This window comes from Mustela nivalis (genome assembly GCF_964662115.1).
Source record: "Mustela nivalis genome assembly, chromosome: 7".
NCBI lineage: Eukaryota > Metazoa > Chordata > Mammalia > Carnivora > Mustelidae > Mustela > Mustela nivalis.
This window is the reverse complement of record NC_139026.1, coordinates 17214345-17235448: the sequence shown is the minus strand read 5'-3', so window position 1 is coordinate 17235448 and position 21104 is coordinate 17214345. Positions and strand designations below refer to the sequence as shown.

At 43.8% G+C, this 21104-nt stretch overlaps 1 protein-coding gene across 3 annotated transcripts in view; it reads left to right on the top strand.

Annotated features, from left to right (window-relative positions):
- STAB2 (stabilin 2) overlaps positions 1-21104 on the top strand; it is a 165472-nt gene that overhangs the window by 23879 nt on the left and 120489 nt on the right. For all 3 annotated transcript variants that reach the window (XR_014313870.1, XR_014313871.1, XM_082739101.1), the window contains exons 4-6: positions 3934-4019; positions 4878-4947; positions 16758-16853. Coding sequence is in view for 1 of the 3 variants with exons in the window: in XM_082739101.1 (XP_082595227.1) it covers positions 3934-4019; positions 4878-4947; positions 16758-16853 (252 nt within the window). In the remaining 2 variants the exon portion in view is untranslated. The remainder of the gene's footprint in view (positions 1-3933; positions 4020-4877; positions 4948-16757; positions 16854-21104) is intronic.

Here is a 21104-nt window from a genome sequence, read left to right as displayed (position 1 = left end):
GAGACCACACTGTCCCCACGAGGGCTCTACCCCCTGCTTAGCTTATGGAGCCATATCGCTCAGTGAAGCACTAAAAGTTTTGATTTTGTGCCCCACTGCTTTACCACTTGCCAGGGGCCTACTCCTCCCCCTGCGGTCTATCTTCCCTTATATATTACCTCGGAATCACTCTTCCACACATCCTACCTTCCAGAAAGTGGTTGCTTTTCTGTTCTTAGAATTGCTGCCATTCTTCTCTTTGATCTCCTGCTGATTTTTCTTGTCTTAGATTTTTTTAAAGAACTTTTGTGTCTGTGTTGATTAGAGATGCTGATCTGTAATTTCCTTTTAAGTATTTGTCAGGCTTGGGAATCAGAGTAAGAATGCTTTCCATATTGAAGAAGCTGTCCCATCTTCCTCAGTTTTTCAGAATTTTTCAGAATTTTCATATAATTTGTGTGATTTCTTCCTTAAATATGAGGTACCTGCACTAGTGAAGCCACCTGGCATGGAGTTTTCTTTGTAAGAAGGATTTTAAGTTTAAATTTAACTTCTCAGATAAAAAGATGCAGGTCTGACTCTTTTGAATAAGAGAGGGAACCAAGGGAGATTAGATTGGAAAAGTCATAGACTACATGTAATTCTAAGAAGATTGGGTAAAGCTGTTGGGGAGCACTCCAGCCAAAGTCACTGAACAGGGGAGTCCTCCATCTTGTAGGAAAGGGCCTGCTCTAGTATCCACTCTGGTATCCCTGCCACGCTCAGGCACTGACTAAAAGCAGATGTGGAAAGTGTGGCCTCATGAACAGGATGGTTGCCAACAGGGAAATTATGCACCCACAGTGCACATCTGAGAGGTGAATTTTCATAACAACTCTACCTGGAGAGGACGGCCTCAGGAATCTACCTTTGACACAATTCCTCCTCCCTCACCTCCTTCCCCAGGTGATTAGAAACAGCTGGTCCAATGAATCACCTTCACAGGAAAACCTGTTTAAATTTTTTAAAAAGAGGGTCTGTTAATTGAATCCTAAGGAAAAAGAAGGCCCAGACTTCCTGGACGTAACATCATACTCTCAGGAACTAGAATGGGAGATACTCCCTAATTCTTCTGTGACCAGCCTTTGGCCTATAATTGGGTTCTCAGTAGATGGCTTTGCCTTGTGTTCTGCTCTATGTATTATCAGAAGGCACGGGCAGAGTGGAAGGGACACCCAGAGGATGGAAGAGTCATATCTGCCTTAGAGGAGGACGTGGGAGAATGTGTTTGAATGGGGGTGGGGGGAGGTACAGGCAAGGGTGGAGGGAAACATATGTCTGGGAAGTGGGATGGACAGAAGAAATGGGAGACGGACGATGAGGTTGTCCAATGCAGGGAGGAAGCTAACAAACAATGTGAGTGTGGGAACTGGGATCCTGGCGTCATTATCTATAGAGTAAAAATGCCTAGGAAAGCATTTCTGCAAGGTGGCACTGATTGCTGAGTCCCAGGGCTGGGAGGCCCTGTGTTCTTCTGAGCCAGCCCACAAGGTAAGCTACCAGTCACTCAGAGAGCATCTTGCATGCCTAGTTTTAGGGAGAGGCACAGGGACGAAGAGAGGGAAACTGTGGCAGAGCTGTCATCCCTCTATCTTCCTGGTCCTGCCCAGAGGTGGGCTTGGTCCTCAAAATACCATTTCAAACCAAGAAGGGCCTAACATCAAAAGGAAATAGAAGAAGGGCCATTGGATAGTCAACAATCGATGGAAATGCTCTCATAGTACCTGTTGCTCGGCATTGTGAATGCAAGAGTTTCAGTCGGGCTTCAGGTGAACTTCAAAGTGTTTACCTGGTACCTGCTTGATTAGACCCTATCCCCCCTCTTCATCCCCACCTCCTGCTTCTCTTTTTAAGGTAAAGACCACAATCTTTAACAGGGCCCTTCTTCAATAATCTGGCTGTTGCCCCCTAATGAGACCAAATCTAAGTCAACAGGGCCATTGAGGATTAGGTTGTTTGGGGTCAATGTTGGTAGCTTCAGGTAACTGGATTGAAGAAAACTCTTCTCCCATTAGCCTCATCTCAGTTTGCAAACCAGTATTTATTTGATTGTCCATTAATCCATGACTTTCTCCCCACTAGACTGGAAAGACCATGGAAATAAGGGACCCGGGCTGTGTGCTCACCTTGTACATTCAGGACCTTACAGAGTCCTGATTCAAACAGAATCCTGATAATCTATTTCCTGAGTATTGTTACCTGTTATAGTGCCAATCTGAAAGAACAGAAGCTAGAAAGGATGAGGAGTATCCACTCTAAATAATAACAGCCATTGACTGAGCACCTAATATTTCCAGGCCTTACCGCAACCTGCCAAGAAGACACTTGAGCTGAATCTTAGTGTCATGCATTGATTTTTTTCCCAAAAGGGTACAGCTAGCAAAGACTTGTACTGGGACTCAAACCCAGAAGATGCTGATGGCAGAGTCTGGGCTTTTTTGTGACTCTTCTGTGTCTCACGTAGCCACTGCTCCAGTTGGTAGGAGACAGCCAAACCAACATATTGGTTTTCAAGGTGATTTATGAATATTAGCTACATGTCAGGGTGTCTTCTCCTTTGCTCCTCTCATAAATGTTTCTGTTATCTGTGCTGTTATCTGTTATCTGCTATTCTGGGCTACACCAGGGCTTGATGAGTATACACCATAGCAATGAGCAGTGCAAGTGTGGTAGACTCTGGAGCACCTGCCAGAGTTCAAAACCTACTGCAACACAGTCATGGGAAGGAAGACCACAGACTCAAAATGTGTCATCTAGACTCTGTAGGTTACCAACGTTCTGCGTGCAGGGAAGAGGGAAGAGAGAGAAAACACCATCCATGGGTATAGAACTCGACTCTCTCACCCCTCCATACCCACAAGTTATAAGTGTTCTTTTCCAGAACTAGTCTAGTAACTCAAGCAAACCATCAGGGTCTCTTTGGCAGAACTGTTTCTTTCTGTGGTTAAATGTCTCTTTTTACAAGAACTCTTTTTCATTTTCTATGGATGCTGGTTTCTTGGAAGAGGTATATATATAGCAGAGCAAGCTTTTGGCACAGGAGAGCTTTGTTGATGGGGGTAGGAGAGGAGGGAGGTCCAACAAGTGGACACTTGTGGTAGAGGAAGGGTGAGTCCCTCATTACCCCTGGCCAGCTGGATGGCTTTGGGCAAGTCACTGTACTATCTGTGCCTCAGTTTCCTTATCTAGAAAATGGAGCTAAAAATAGGACTTCACTTCAGGGGTTTGCTTTGAGTAGTATATATGTGCATCCTTTATTATTATCTAGACCTCTATCATCGGCTATTTTGTGAAATGCATTTGTCTTCCTAACTTTAATTTGGGATAATATTTGATCCTACCTTGTTCACACAAACAAACTCCTACCAAGCCTTTGAAACCCCAGCTTGAATGACTCCTCAGGATGTCTTCCCAGATGTCTGACCTCAATACCTTCCTTCTTGGGGCTCCCTCAGTCCCCTGTCTAGAGCACTGAGGGAGCAGCCCGGTTTTAGAGTCATGCTGAGAGCTGAACCAAAGTCCCAGCTTTGCAACTTCTAAATTAGGAAATCTTGGCCAACTTATGTGACCTCTCTGACCTCTCTAAACCCACGTGACCTCTCTTCATCTGCTAACCAGTACCTTTAGCAACATCTCAGGGTTTCAGTGGGAATAACTTAATTAGAAAAATTTAAAGTATAAAAGTTAAATGCTCAAGAAATGGTAGACAGTTCAAAGCCTTCTAGGAAAGCCCCTGATTATATTGTGATTCACTCACCTTCCCCGCATAACCCTGGGTGACGTCATCAGGGCGTTTAATCATTTCTTATCCCTGGTAACTAGCACACTACCTGATACATAGTAAATGCTAGTACATCCTTGCAAAATGCTGTGTGCAGTCATGAATGAATGAATGTGAGCTCTCTGATTCTCTAGAGTGTCCAGGAGGTGCGAGCTCCCCCTGCAGTGGCAGGGGCATTTGTGCGGAAGGCATGGAAGGAAACGGAACTTGTTCCTGCCAGGTAAGCTCACAGACGTGTTCTCCTTCCCCCTCTCCTTCCCTGTTGTCCCTCCTTAAACACATGTGCACTAGGTGGAGTTTCTAAGAAGTAGAAATTCTCTATTAGTAAATTAGTAAATAAATTCTCTATTAGTATACTCTATTAGTAAAATGAGTATACAACTTGCGACAAAATGATCTCTTAGGGGCTGGAGACCTTTGAGAGAGTCAGTTCTCTCCTCAGGCTTAAGCACATCCCTCTGTAAAATAGGTTTGATAAAAAAAAAAAAAAAAGAAATACCTACATCATTACATTTGTTGAAAAAGTGCATTGAGTTTGTATGTGTGAAAATATTTCATGAAACTCTACAGGGCTGTAGAAATTACTGGATCTGTCTGTCCCTGCTAAGAATCCTGTGGTCACTGGATCTGCCAAGGAAGAATGTCTATTGTTACCCCACAAAAGTGACTTTTTGTGAGCTTCAAACCTTTGATAATTTAAATACAAAGAAATCCCTGTGAATGGGATGGAGCTTAGTGTCTTCAGAAATGCAAAACTGAAAGAGTATTCTTTTCACTCTTGAGTGAAATTATATGTGGCAGTTAGTACTTGCCCTCTGTTTGTATTTTTGGACTGACAAACCAGCTTCCTTCTGAGGAGCTCCAGACTCTTGGTGAAAAATGATGCAGAGTTAATGTATACATTATAACACAAAACAGTCGAGTATAAAGGCAGAAATAGGAGGAAGAAGCTTCAGGAAAGGACAGAAGGAAGATACAGTCGAGAAAAAAGTGCTGACCAGATCATCAGTTAGAAATCCCAGGGCTTCCTAGAACATCGACTGCTTGGGTCTCATGTCATCTACCTGGTTTTCTACAGGACGGGTTTGGAGGAACAGCCTGCGAAACCTGTGCTGAAGACAACTTATTTGGGCCCAGCTGTTCAGCAGGTAAGTCTGATTTTTATGTAATCAAATGCATTTGTAAGGGCTGAGAGTCAAACTTAGCTTAGGCAGCTGAAGCCCCCAGAAAGGCTATTCCTTGCAGGGGAAACTCCAAAGAGTTATGTAGAATGAAGTCTACACAGGCAAAACAAAGAATTGACAAGAAAAGCAGTCTTCGAAAAAAGAGACCGTTTTCTGTGGTTTTCAGCACCGGCAGTCAGCTGCTCACCAGTAATGCTTTCTGGCAAACTTGGTAGCATCTCTCCAGGTTCCAGGATCCCATATCCACTTGTTGTTTGCTCTTGAGGTCTTTCTGGGTCCTGGTCTCAGCATAGACCTCCTTCCCAGGGACTTCTTTTTCCATGGTAGTTCCCACCAGATTCTGGTCCTTCCTTTCGGGAGTTCTCAAACACCTGAGGGGATCAAGGGTTGGTGGCTCTATTTTGCAGATTAAACAAGCAAACAAACAAATTGATACTGGCTTGTCCATTCTTTGGGGTCTCCCCAGAAGTAGACCCTGAGACAAGGATTTCAGTACAGGGAGCATACTTGGCACATCCCAGAAACACCAAGAAAATGACATAGGGAATATAAAGGGTGTGTTATCAAGCCAGAGACCAGCATAGATGATTAGAGCTTAATTAGCATAGACTAGCATAGATAATTAGAGCCCTGGGGAACTGGGTGTTACTGTAGAACTATAGAGCATTTCTCTTGGAGTCATCCTATCACAGGGGAGCGGGAACCACAGTGTGGTAGGCAAAATGAGGACCTCCCCCAAATGTCCACATCCTAATCCCTTGGGCCTAGGAATATGTTACCTTACATGGCAAGAAGAATTCAGGTTGCATATGGGATTCAGGTTAATAATCATCTGACCTTAAAATAAAGAGATTATGCTGGATGATTAGATGGGCCTACTATACCCCAAAGTCCTTAAATGTGGAGGAGGAATGCAAAAGATACTATATCAGAGTGATGAGATGTGAGGAAGACTCTGCCAGCCTTTGCTATATTTGAAAATGAAAGGGGACCACAAGCCAAGCAATGTGGGTAGCCTCTAGAAGCCAGAGAAGACAACAGGCTGATTCCAGCCCCCAGTGAGCACTTGGGCAGAGCAGCCATCCTAGGAAGGGTTCACAGAACACTGGAAGTTGGCTGGAAGACAAGGAATCGGTAAGGCCTAGAGAATGTGGGCATGGTAAGGATAGTGCCTGCCAGATTCAGTCTCCCAGAAAGGATATGTCAGGTGACCTTTCTCCAAGGCTTCCTTAGTTGTGGCTTTTATGGAAAAGTCAATTTTGGTAGACCCTGCTTTGATTCAAATATTTAATTCAAAAAATATCTGAATCAAAGCAGGGTCTACCAAAATTGACTTTTCCATAAAACCTATGCCCATATATAGACATTTCAACCCCATAAAACCTATGCCCATACATAGACATCTCACCCCCATAAATCTTCAGACTGTAATAACTTTGACCTGCAACATCAGAGACACTGTCTCCTAATCCACGGTTCCTTGAAAGCAGGCACTGATTTGTCTTTCTCCCTAGTACCTCCCATGGTGCTATTGCATGCAAGACATGCACTACACTTCTGTTGGCTGGGTGAGTAAGTGGGTGAGTGCATGAGTGAATGAATGAATGATCAAACTCACTCCAGCCATGTTGTCCTGACCCACAAGCTTGATTTTGAGAGGCAGCATGTACAGAGAATTAGAGCTTTGGCTTACACTCAGACTAGGCTTCAGCCCTAGGAACCCTCAGTTAACCAAGCACATGCTGTCTTGTCTTCATCTGTAAAAATAGAAACAATATTGTCTCCTTTAGCGTTATTATGAGGATTTAGTGAGATCATCAGTACATAATAAATGTTAGCAACTGTTATTACTAATAACTAGTATTCCCTAGTGGCCCCCAATCTGGTGTTTTTGTTCATCCACCATTCCATAGAAGATGATTTCATAAGGGTGTTGGCAAAAACAAATTAAAAACAGATGCTGCTGTTCAGGGTGTTTTTAACATTGTGTGCTATATTAAAGGACATGTCTCCCCATTTGGTCCTTTCCTACCATAATCCTAGGATCTGAATCACATATTTTGAATAAATATTGAAATGGAAAGGGGAAAAGGACAGCATCCAACACTGTTTACTTACCAAGAAAGCCAAGTATGGCTGGGGGATGAAAATTTGGAAAGATGAATCCATGTTACCTCCAAGAAATTGGTGCTGGTTGCTGATAAGAAAAGATATACAAGAAGATACTAAAAATTTCTAAATAAACTATCCTCTCTTCACACTTGTTTGTACCATGGAGGAAGGGGAAGTGAAAGGGAGAAAGGTGGATTACAAACCTAATTTTTTTCCTTTTTTTTTTAACCATAGCAGATACCCTCCCCAATGTCCATCACCCTGATCATCAGCCACCTGATCCCTCACACTCCCCTCCCCTCTAAAAACCCTCAGACTGTTTCCTGAGATTAGGATTCTCTTATGGTTTGTATCCCTCTTTTTTCGTCTTGTTTCAATTTTCCCTCCCTTCCCCTATAATCGTCTGATTTGTTTCCCAAATTCCTCATATCGGTGAGGTCATATGCTAATTGTATTTCTCTCATTGACTTTTTACACTAAATATAATTCACTCTAGTTCCATCCACATCATTGCAAATGACAAGATTTCAGTTTTTGATGGCTGCATAGTATTCTTCTGTGTGTGTGTGTGTGTGTGTGTATCATATCTTTATACATTTATCTGTTGGTAGACATCTAGGTTCTCTCTATAGTTTGGCTATTGTGGACATTGTTGCCATAAACATTTGGGTGCACATGCCCCTGTGGATCACTATATTTGTATCTTTAGAATTAATACCTAATAGTGTGATTGCTGGATCGTAGGGTAGCTCTCTTTTCAACTTTTTGAGGAACCTCCATACTGTTTTCCAGAGTGGTTGCACCATCTTGCATTCCCAACAGTGTAGGAGAGTTCCCCTTTCTTAGCATTCTTGCCAACACCTGACTTACTCATTTTAGCCATTCTGGCTGATGTGAGGTAGGATCTCACTATGGTTTTGATTTGTATTTCCCTGATGCCAAGTAATGCTAAGCACTTTTTCATGTGTCTGTTGGCCACTTGGATGTATTCTTTACAGAAATTTCTGTCCATGTCTTCTACCATTTATTGATTGGATTACTTGTTTTTTGGGTATTGAGTTTGATAAGTTCTTTATAGATTTTAGATACTAGCCCTTTATCTGATAGGTCATGTGCAACTATCTTCTCCCATTCTGTCAGTTGTCTTGGTTTTGTTGACTCTTTCCTTCACCATGCAAGCTTTTGATCTTGATGATGTCCCAATAGTTCATTTTTGCTCTTGCTTCCCTTGCCTTTGGCAATGTTTGTAGGAAGAAGTTGCTGCGTCAGAGGCCAAAGTGTTTGCTGCCTGTGTTCTCCTCAAGGATTTTGATACATTCCTGTCTCACATTAAGCTATTTCATCCATTTACAGTCTACTTTTGTGTGTGGTATAAGGAAATGGTCCAGTTTCATTCTTCTGCATGTAGCTGTCCAGTTTTCCAAACACCATTTGTTGAAGAGACTGCTTTTTGTTTTTATCTCTCAAATTCTCCCCTTGTAATCAAGTAGCTGTTTATCATTCTTTTTCTCGGCTTCTTTATTATCCATCATTTGGTCTTCTGTATCACTAATTTTCTCTTCTGCCTCATTTACACTAGCAATAAGAGCCTCCACTTTTTTTGTTTTATTTTATTTTTTCAGTGTTCTAAGATTTATTGGTTTATGTACCACCCCCAGTGCTCCATGCAATACATGCCTTCCTTAATACCCACTGAGGTTCACCCATTACCCCACCCCTCTCCCTTCCAAACCCCCCAGTTTGTTTTCAGAGTCCACAGTCTCTCATGGTTCATCTCCCCCTCCAATTTCCCCTAATTCACTTTTCCTTTCCGTTTTTTACTGTACCTCATTAATAGCTTTTTTTACTCCAACTTGTTTAGATTGTAGTTCTTTTATTTCTTCAGAAAGGGATTTTATTTCTCCAGAAAGGGATTCTCTAGTACCTTCTGTGATTTTTGCAAGCCCAGCTAGGATCTTTATAATCATCTTTCTGAACTCTAGTTCTGACATCTTACTAATCTCAGTAATGACTAGGTCCCCAGCAGTCAGTACGGCTTCTTGTGGTTTTGTTGTTGTTGTTGTTGTTGTTGTTGTTGTTGTTTGAGGCAAGTTTTTCCACCTTGTTAGTTTATCCAGAGAAGAATAGGTGAATGAGAGGACAAAATACTAAAAGGGTAACAATGACCCCAGGAAAATATACACTAACCAAATCAGAAGAGATCCAAAACTGGGGAGAGAAGATAGGAAAAAAACATATATATATATATATATATATATATATATATATATATATATAATTAGGCTGGTGAATAGAACAGAGCCACACACTTGATTTGGGGTATATTTTTGTTTGTTAGAAGAAATTGTCTCCCAAAATTTTAAAGAAAGTAAGAAATATATGTATGTATGTATGTATGTACATACACACATACACACACATACATGATGAAGGGATGAAATATGACTGTAAAGATGAAAATTTAAAAAGATTTTTAAAAAAGAATTGATAAGATAAGAATTTGGTTGAAAAAAGAAAAAAAAGAAAGGAGAGAATGTGATCAGGCTGGAGAGTAGAACAAAGCCATACACTAGATTAGGGTATATTTATGTCTGTTAGAAGAAACTCTATCCCAAAATTTTAAAGAAAGAAAAATATATATACAAAAAATAAGGTTAAATACAATGAAGGGTTAGAATATGACTATAAAAATGAAAATTGTAAAATATTTTTAAATGAAAATTATAAAATATTTGTAAATATTTTTAAAATATTTTTAAATAGTTTAAAGGTATTGATAAGATAGAATAGGTTAAAAGAGGAAAGAGGAAATACTCAAAAAATAGAAAAAGAAAAAATAATGAATATTTTAAAAATTTAACTTTGAAAGACCAAAGAATCATGGGGAAAATGCCATGAATTCTATTTGCATTCCTCTAGCACTGGTGTTTTGCAGTTCTCATTGATCAGTAAACTTGGTATTAGCTGGATGTTCTTGCTAATCTTCTAGGGGAGAGGCCTGTTGCAGTGATGCTCAAATGTCTTTGCCTGAGACAGAATTGCACCACCCTTGCCAGAGGCCAGGCTAAGTAATCTGTTCGGGTTTGCCCTTGGTTGCTTTTGTTCCTTGAATACTTTCCATACAGCTTTGGAGGACAAGAATGAAAATGGGGTCTCCCAAACTCTGACCCCACAGGAGCCGAGATCTCAGAGCCCTACTCCTCAGTGCAACCTCAGAGAAAAGCAGTCAATCATTCCTGTCTCCCTGGCTACAGGCTGCACTCCAAGCTCATCCAGCCTGTACTGAGTGTTTCTATCTCTGGCTCATGCCCCACTTGGAGTGTCCAAACCCAGCAGAATCCTGCAGCACACTCCTGCACCCCTCCTCCCAGAAAAGGAAGGTTCATCCCCCCAGATCTGCCACTTGTGGGGTCCCTGCTCAAAGAGCAGTGGTCCGCCTGTGCCTCAGATCATGGTTTAAGGTAACCCCAAACTGAAAGCCCCCTCCTCAGCTCTGTCTCTGCAGTTAGCCTCCCCACTCTGATACCTGAAAGTTCAGTCAATCAGGCACCCCCCAGTGTTTCTGTGACCCTGCGGGTCCTGAGACCACACTATCGCAACGAGGGCTCCACCCCCTGCTTAGCCTCTAGAGTGACGTCTCTCAGTGGAGCAGACTTCTGAAAGTTCAGATTTTGTGCTCCATTGCTTTACCACTTGCCGAGATCTGGCCTCTCCCCCCACAGTGTATTTTCCTGTATATTTCTTCAGATTCACTGCACATCCTACCTTCCAGAAAGTAGTCGCTTTATTGTTCATAAAATTGCTGCTATTCTTCTGTTCAATCTCCTGTTGAGTTTTAGGTGTTCAGAGTGGTTTGATATCTACCTGAATTCCTGGGACAAGACAAAATTTAGGTCTCCAATTCCTCTACCATCTTGCTCCTCCTAGAAACCTAAATTTTTCACTAAGAAACCTAAATTGAGACTCAGAAGAGAAAACTCCAAGCTCCATTTTCCAATCAGTAGAACTTTGGGAGTTGAGGGAACATCCTGACTCTGTACCATCCAAGGAGATGCCTAGTGCTCAGTGGCTGGACACCTGTGGCCACTGAGTACCTGAAATACAAATAGTGCAACTGAAGGACTGAACTTTAAATCTCACTTCATGTCACTTACCTTAAATTTAAATAGCCATATACAGCTGGTCTGAACCATATTGGAGAACACAGCTCTAGAATGTAATGGTTAGGAGAGCAGGATTTGAAGTCAGACTGGCCTGAGTATGTGTCCAACTTCACTTGCTTGTGACCTGAGGCAATCTATTTAGCCTCTCTAAACCCTCACCATCTGTAAAATAGGAATAATAATACCTGCCTGTGGGACTGACAATGTAGCAAAGCTCTGAGCAGCAGGTCACAAGCACTCACTCAATGGAAACATATAGTCAGCGAGGACAAAAACAGTCCAGTGGTAACCAAACCATGCATGGGTGGATGGATGGTTGGGTGAGTGGATGGATGGTGGATGGATGGTGGATGGATGGATGGATGGTGGGTGGATGGTGGGTGGATGGTGGATAGATGGATGGATAGATGGACAGTGGATGGATAGATGGTTGATGGATGATGGATTGGATGATGGATGGTAGATGGACGAATGGATGGACGGATGGATGGATGGATGGATGGATGGATGGTGAATAGATGGGTGGTGGATGGGTAGATGGATGGTGGATGGATGGATGGATGATGGGTAGATGGATGGATGGATGGATGGACAGTGGATGGATGGATGGTGGGTGGATGAATGGTTGGATGGATGGATGGATGGCGAGTGGGTGGATGGTGGATGGATGGATGGATGGATGGTAGGTGGTCAGTGGATGGATGGATGGGTGGATGAATGGATTAATAGATGGTGGATGGATGGTGGATGGATGATGGACGGTGGATGGATGGTGGATGGATGGATGGTTCAGTGATGGCTGATCTTTTCCATTAGCAAAGACAAGGGAAACTTGCAATCTTTTTCAGCTGGGCCTCCACTGGGTGTCAGTGTGGTTTCATCCAGTAAGGCACTGGTCCCACAGAGGTGGCAATTCTGCCTGTAAGTAGGACAACTCTATTAGCTTCAGTTTATTTTTAACACTGACTTTAACTTGCTGCCAGAGCATTCTCCTACCCTGCTGTTGACTAGTTTAGAAATGATTTAGAGTTGCATTGGCCAAGGGTTTTTATCTCTGCTGCCAATGCCCTCACCTCCTCAGTGCCTCATTCCTGGTAAGGGCAGAATGCAAAGCCCACTGTCTCTGACATGACTTTCAAATCAGTCCCACAATTGTGTCTCATTAATAACAATAGCTTGCATTTGCTGAGCACCCACTGTGCATCAGGCATTGTGCAAAGTTTGATAGGCATCATCTCTTTGGATCCTCACAACGCTGCAAGCTGGGTTCCTCATGTTATGGATAAAGAAGCAGAGAGGTTTCTCAAGGTCAAGCAGCTATTTTGGGAATATAAGCTGAATTAGACTCCAATATCTTACTCCAGAGCCTGGGCACCTGAACACTGCACTCTTCTTGCCCCTGATGAACATCCACCATGCATTAGACCCCCAGACAAACAATAAGATGCTAAAGAGGAGACAGATTAGCTCCCCAAGGAGCTGAAGTGCAGGTGACAATTATGATCCAGGGTGCACAGCACACACAGGATGCTATGGGAACAGGAGAGGGAGCAGCTCCCTCTGCTAAGGGGCATAGCACTGGGGGCATCAGGCACTGTCCAGTACAGTAGCTGTACCAGAACACTGCCCCCCCTGACCCAAATGGCCATAGTTTGGCCACTTTAAAGTCACACACCCCAAATATTTTTGTGTCTCTATAGATTTGTTGACACCAGTTCAACAAAGTTCAAGTGTTCTTTAAAAGAGATCTCAGAATCCCTCCACAACTCATTTCTCCTTCCCAAGGACACTTTCTTGGCAATGGCTGGTGACCCTGAAATAGGTATCAGGTGTTTCTAAAGGCTGTCCATGCCAGCCCAGTTAATCCAGTACAGTAGCTGTACCAGAACACAGAACACAGGGAGCCTGGAGGGAAGTTCTGTGGCAAGGACAACTCTTAGTTAACATCGAAGTTCGAAACCAGGGCTGGGTTACATTCACTTCCCTCTTCTGCCTCCTCGTGTTCTTCCATCAGCTGCATGACGCTTAAGACCTTGAACCTCTGAGTCCAGCTCCCCACTACAGTGTGAGTCCTTGAATGGAGGCATTGTGAACTACTCATATTCATATACCCAGTGCCTCCTACAGTGACTGCCACTAGAGAGGAACTGAGTAGATATTTTTTTAATTGAGTTTAATTGACCTTTCTCTACTGAAAGTTAGTACACCCCCTCCACACACCTGTTACCTCATGACCAATCTGGCCTCTCTATGGAGCTCCTGTTCCAACAGCTACAGCCATAGGTGAGCATCAGAGTGCTTTGTTAAAATAGAAAGAATGGCAAGTCCATTTCTGAAGTGGGGATGACAATTACAAATCCAATTTAAGTTTTGATGATATTTTTATGAATACTTGAGTTGGATGTCTCCCACATTTCATACGTAACACAAGGTTCATGAGCTCTACCTCACAGAGTGCAGTGAGCATCCCAGAAGACAATGTGTGTAAAACATGTGGCAAAATGCCTGATGGGTAGTAAGTGCTCAGTAAATGGAAATGCAAAGCCAATGCTAGGGTGAGGTGAAGGAGAGACCTGCTTCAGGTGACAAATTTAAGGAGGCATCAAAAACTCGGTAATCAAGATAAGACATTTCAATTCTCGGTCAAGACCCCTATAACAAAGGGCCACACAGGGGTGGCTTCAAAAACAAGAATTTAGGATCTCTGTTCTGGACACTAGGAATCTAAAAGCAGTATGTCAGTAGGGCCGTGCTCTTTCTGAGTGCTCTGGGAGAGGGTGGTTCCATCCCTCGAAGCTTCTGGTCGGGCAGGTGTCCTGGGGCTTGAGGGGCACCACTGCCACCTGTGCATGGCTGACTTGTCCTTGTGTCTGTGACCTCTCCTCTTCTTAGAATGACCAGTCATATTGGGTGAAGGCCCCCATAGGACCTCAACGTAACCAATCACATCTGCAGGGCCCCTGTTTCCAAATAAGGTGACTCTGAGAGACAGAGGGTTAGCACTTCAATGGATCCTTCTGAGGTACCCAATTCAACCCATGACAATCATATTTTTAAATTCTTGAGCAAAACATCCAAATTTCAAAGAAAGGCAGGATCCAACTCTGCACTGGAGCCACCTCACCTCATTCTGTCCGCGCTCTGCCCTGCCTCCCCGCAACTCTCCCTGTATCCTGCTTCCCCCTTCTCACCTTAATCCTGGCCCTGTAGGATGCTGCCTTGATTGATAATGTACTTGTGCTGTTGGGGGTGTTGTGATAAAGCAACAGAAGAGATGTTGTAGGGAAATACAGGGAGGAGGGAGGCCTCCCAAGGGATTCCGGTCTAATAGAGGAGAAAACTCTATAGATGGAGAAAGAAAAAATACAGCCCTGCCTGCTGTTGGCCAGCAGCCAGGCTCGCTGCTCCCAGCTAGGCAGTGGTGCTGCCCCGCAGAGCAGACAATTTCACAGGGCATCACCATCGATGACTCGCTGTATCCATGCTGGAATAAGACAAAAACTAGGCCACTGCAGCATCATGTCTGGATAGAGAAATAAACAATGACAGTGGGCAACTGGAAAAATAACCCAGCAGCTACCTCTTCTGGCCACCACGAGCAGCTCTGCTGCTCACCTTTCGAGGCCACCCAAACCCCCACCTCTGTGCTGCCAGCTCGGAGGTTCCAGCACAGAAGCTGCTCCTCTGGGCTCCAGCAGCACCTTCTTTGTACCTCGCCCCCTATCACAACCTACTGTAATGACCCATTTTGTCTATGCCTGAGAGTCTACTACCACCAGTGGTCAAACAGTCAGCAGCCAGGGTCAGCAGTCATGACAGAAGTAGCAGAGTCACTCATGGATGTCCATTCGTGTGCAGAAGGGAGCACAGGGGAGGCAAAGTCACAGAAGTGTGCAGTGCAGGAGGCATGTCTCTCCCAGGCCAGCCCCACCCAGCTATTCCTGACCAGCTCCCATCACCATTGATCTATCACGTCCTGGCATTCATCACACTGCATTGTGATGGGCTGCCTTCTGCCATTAGACATAGAGAGCACGGACTTCGTCCTGCTTCTCTTTAGGTCATTAACCCCAAGCACAGCACCCTGAGCATGAGAGATATTCAATGTGTGTTTGGAAGGAAGGAAGGTAAACTAATGAGTCCTCCTTTGTGCTTAGAACCTAAGATGTTTTAAATGAAGCCATGGAAAATGAAAAGTAAAAAAAGTTGGAATCACATTGGATGGAACCTTGTTTGCCAAGGAGAGGGATTTAGATTTTATTTGGTCAGCAATTCGTGGTCACTGAGGTATTTGGGGGAAGATCACCTGCCATTATTGGTCACACGAAATGGATGGAACAGAGAAGTGAGAACTTGGACACCAAGTCCAGATAAAATGCTACTGCAGCAGTCCAGGCAAAGCATGGCAAGCACCTGAAGGAGAGCAGTTCTGATAGATACAAAGATCGGGGGATCAAAGTGGGACACATAACAAAGATTTCAAAAGATGTAATGTCTTACTAAAAGTTTGGGATACTTCCTTAATCCTTGCTTTGCCAATATTTGGTTAGGTTTTTAAGCAACAAATCTTAATTATGTTTCACTTGAGTTAATATTAAATTGGCTGACATGCACTGAACATATGTGGTGGGCAAAAGAATGTCCCTGAAAAGAAGGCCATACCCTCAGCCCTGGAACTTGTAAAACATGTTAGGTTATATGACAAAGGAAAATTAAGGTAAGTAAACTAAGATAATAAATCTGTATTGTTTTACATCACCATTAAGTCATTACACAATTTGTTACAGCAGGAGAAGGAAACCAATACAGTATATTGCACAAAGGGCTGTGCCAATGGTGCTGGTGACCCAGCCAGATTATAAATCTTCCTACAAGTGAGCTGCAGACTGAATGCTAAAGAATTGACCACTTATTTCAAATACCTTTCACTTGTCATTTTTGAAATGACCTCTCAGTGGGCTAAAAAGCTATCTATTTCAAGCTAAAAGATAAGGCATAGTTATTCTCTGCCTTTTCAAATTTATCTTTTGTACTTGAAGGTCCCCATCATTCAGGAAGTAGGATTTAGCCCAACAGACAGTAGATCCCCACCACCAACAGTGATTGAGTCAGTGGTCGCTTTTCTCTATAAAACGTGACCAGTGTATAAAAAACATTACGTGAATTCCCTTCTTGAGACATCCAATGATGAAGTAACTAGTTTAAAAGTAGAGAAAAGCCCTCCAATGCACTCCAACACACCACTACCTTATCTCATCCAGCTATAGAAATCCCAGGAGCAGGTATCACTATCCTTATGTTATACATAAATAAATTGGAGCTAATAGAAGGAAAATAAAGCCAAGATCCAAACCAGGGTCTCTGTGACTTCATGCCCTTGACTCTCCCCGTGTCCTTATACAGATTCTCAATGAAAACTCTCCCAAAGCATTACTCCTCCAGAATCTCTGGAAATCTCTATCAGGTAATGAAAAAAATATCCCCATTATCTGTCTGCAGTGTGCAGCTGTGTGCACGGAGTGTGCAACAGTGGGAGAGAGGGTGACGGAAGCTGTGAATGCTACTCTGCGTACACCGGCCCCAACTGCGACAAGCGTAAGTCCTGCCGGCTTCCTGAATGCCCTGCCAGACCGGATAGGCACAGATGGACGCATTTCAACTCTGTGCTCACATGCCGGGGCTCTGCGTGGCTGAGGCACCACTGAATGTGTTCCTGGGAGAAAACCAAAAATTAAAAAGGGAGGAAAAGGAGAGGAGAGGAGGGGAAGGAAGGAGAGGGGAGGGAAGCGGACGGAAGGGGAGGAGAGGGAAGGGTAGAGACGGTAGAGAGGAGGAAGTTACGGGAGATTTGGGAGCGATGTACTGACATAGCTATGACTTCAGCTGGCAGCAGTGTGAAGGACTGAATAAAGAAAGCTGGAAAACCAGCTGAGGCCATGGCAACAAGTCAGCTGTGCAGTAAGGGGGACAGCCATGTTCTCAAGTTCATGTCTCAAGTACAGAACACATGCACAGGAAATGAAGCTTCACTAGGTCTAAGTGAGTCACCATAGGTCACGAAACTACCAAATAGAAGACTGGGACCCAAATCATTCGAAATTCTTTAAATGCTCTCTCCCATAGGGTCCAAGCATGAGATAGGGACCGCAGAGTGATTGAAAAAGGAAAGCTTAATAGAAAGAATTAGTAAGCTATGACAGGAGAGTGGCTATAAAAGCACCAAGTGAATTCTAGGGCTGCTAGAGTGTAACAGAGGAAATTTGGAAAGGGGTGGTTATCCCCTAGGCTGAGTTCAAACCTTGTTGGAGAAGGTATGTTGGCAGGCCACTGGGTAGAGGAGAATTTTGCTGGTTTGCCCAAGCCAGCGTGGAACCACACTCACCTGGTGGGCAGGCAAAAAGGCTCCAGGACACAGATGAGCCAATGCTGGTGAGCAAACACACAGAGGAAGCCGGAGTGCTGGGTGGGCCAAACTCAGAGTGTGCAACGTCTGTGTGTGGAAAGGGCTGTGGGAAGGTGGCCACGGGGTCCCGGCTGAGGATGCAAGGTGACCAATAGACCATGCACTCTGAATGATGGCTGAAGCAGTGTCCTCACACACCCACACCACTGACAGACTATATGGCAGAGGCAAGCACACACAGCAGAAACAGAACCCTGACAAAGGAAGCAAGGAGAGGAGCCCCTTTTTCCTGCAGTGTCCCCTGGAATCCCCCTACCAACCAAGCTTCGTGTATCACTGTAAAGGAGAAATAGAATCCAGTCCATTATCAAAGAGCGGGTAATGAAGGGTGAATTTGGAGCCAGCCATTAAGAAACTGTCATAAACAATGAAACACTGAAAAAATTAAATTTTTTTTTTTTTTTTTTAAAACTGGACGTTCTTCCTGTGACACTAGCCTCACTTATCCTCTGGATTTTACTCTTCTGATCTGTAAAATGAAGGGACTGGACAAGATTCAAATGCAACAAATTCAAACTCATTTCATAGAAAGTCACTATGGGGTTATGCACAGTAAGGAGGATGAATAAAACACAGCCTTCGTCCTGTGGAGGAGACAAACTGCAAGTGAGTGATTCAAATCAACAGCCAAATGAGACTCAGGGGGATAGAATAAGCCCTTCTGGAGACCTCAGTCAGCCTTCTTTCCTGGCCACTCCCATCATTGCCCAGGGGACTCATGAGCAAAGACCTTTTTAATAAGACAGTAAACCCAGCCCAGAAACCACCCCAGTGGAGAACACAGGCAGATTTGCCTCCTAATGACAAAATAATTCTGCTGAGAGAGAAACAATAGACTGGCATGAAATACTTGCAACCCACATGGCAGGGAAGTTATCATAATAATAGGAACCCAATTTTAAAATTTTCCAAAGAGCTGCTACTTCTCAGGAAGAGAAATAAAAACTAGGCAACAGGCATAGAAAAGGTGCTTGACCCATGCAGAAATCCCAATGAATCACAGATGAATTTAAAATCATGACAAAGTGATATTTTAGGAGGTTTGGAGGTTTGTTTTTGGTTTGGTTTGGGGTTTGTTTTTGCTCACTATGTTACAGAGATTGCAAAGACAGATAATATTTACCTGTGGGTTGGAGAAAAGTTGCAGTACAGTCAATGGGGAGATGAAGTGCTACAACCTATGAGGGAAATTTATCTATTAAATTTTTTGAAGTATACTTACAGTTTGTTGCCATAGCCCCAATTCAAGGAATTTACCTGGAGAAAAAGAGAGGTGGGCACTAGTAGGTAAAAATAAATGTAAAAAGAAATCCATGCAGTATTGTTTGTAAGAACAACACAAGCTAGAACAACTTGAATGTCTATCCGCTGGAAATCATTACATGAACTGTGGTACCTCCAACTCTAGTTAGGATAATGCTAGCTGCTGCAAGAAGCAAATACAAAAATCCAATGGCTTAACACCATTGTACCAAGACATCCCAAGCTACCACATCAAACTCACAGGACTGTTATGGGATATTTTAAACTTTTGAGGGAGACAGCGATGCATCTAGCTTGAGTTAGCGTGAGTTGCTAGCTTGAGTTAGTTCACAATTTCAACATTAGGTAGCACTAGATCCCTTCTAATGATACCATCTTTACAAAACTGTGTTTTCAGGGCTTGCTAAGATAAAAAGCAAGGATCATGTAAAAATACTTCAGAATGGAATGAGGGTGGTAGTCTCCAATCTGATTCCAAGGTTGGAGAAGTTGGGCCGTGCCCAAAAAGCTACACGTTCCACTTATTAGTAAATGTGGTTATTTAAGAATGAAATAAAAATATTTCTCTTTACACTAACCACATTACTTTTTCAAATGGTTACTGAGGTCTCATGAGACACTTACTGAATTCTTCGGTTCTAACAACTTAATAAACGGACCTGGTAGATACTTCTTTTAAACTAGGACACCATGAAAACATTAAGACACTAAACACCATGACCCGAGAATTTGGGGAACCTCCAGCTTAACATAACAGAGGTATAATTCTTACTCATGTATAGTCCTGTGTGGGTGTCTGTGGCTGATACCAGCTTCCCACCACATGGTAATTAGGGATCCAGATCTTTCTATTTTGTGCCTCTGCCATTCCATAGCAGCTCAGACTGTTCTGTTTTGAGCCATGGAAGGAAGAAGAGAGAGTGGAGAAGCTCCTGCTAATGAAATCCAGAATGACACATCCAGCCTCCTCTCAATATCCCATCAATGAAATGTAGTCATGTGACCCCACCTAGATGCAAAGACGGTTTGGAATGTAATCCTTGAAAGGGCAGCCACTTTCTGGCAATGCTTCGACTTTATGGAAAGAGTTGTGGGGGGATATTCTCTACAAATGGTTGGTTCAACTGGCCACTGTTGGGGACAATCCTCCTTGAGTATCTCTTATTTGTATACCTCTTGAGGGCAGCACACTGATTGCTCTTTGTTCCAACATCTTTTCTGGGATGTTTGTATTGCAATCAGCCTTGGAAGATGTAGGGTCTCCCCTTGGGAACAAAGTGTAGGCATGCCTACTGCCTGTTCAAGGTATCAATGGATTACCTTTCAGCTCAAAATTAATCCTTTTTGTCTGCTTTGTGAAAATGGAGGGGAATTTGTAAATATATCTCATTCGCCAGCCCAAGAGGTAAAAAATTATGCATAGAGGGTGCTGGAGGGCCACTGAGGAAGGAAGGATTTTCTCTTCCTGCTTCTGCTACCGCTCACTCACGAGGGCCCCCACAGAACTTCGGTTTTCTCCACTGGTCAGCCCTCCAGTTTCTCCAGTGCTAGGTCCCTGCAGGACTCTGCTTCCTCCAGTGTTTATCTACTACGTACCTTGACTAGTCCTTGAGTCAGGTGGCAGTGGCAGTGGCAGGGCCAGGAGCCCCGGACAGCACAGGCCTGTGCCGCACCACCCAGAGGTGCGCTTGCTCTTTGGTATGCCTTCTCTTCAGGGCCATGCGTGGCAAGGGCCCTGCAAGCCTGACCATCTGGAGAGCCAGCCACGTCCCTTCTCTCCCGCATGGCTGGCCCCTGAAGCCACCCTGGCCGCAGCCACATGCGGAAGTATGTTGCCTTTCCGAGGGAGTAGCTTCTCAGCTTCTGATTCTGGCAGCACTCAGAGGCAAGCAGCTTCCCCAGGCACCAAATGAACCCTGAGGCTTGGCTCCTTTATGTGGATGACCTTCCCTGGAGCCCGAAAGGGAAGATTTCCGGCAAGTCTCACCACCATGGCACCTCAGCGCTTTCTCTACCACTTAGTGACCAAGGCCTGCCCTTGTTCAGTGACATCTGGGTCTCAGTCCTGGAGAGAGGAAGGCTCTACCTTGGGTGCTTATTTCAACCCTGGTGGAGTGGTT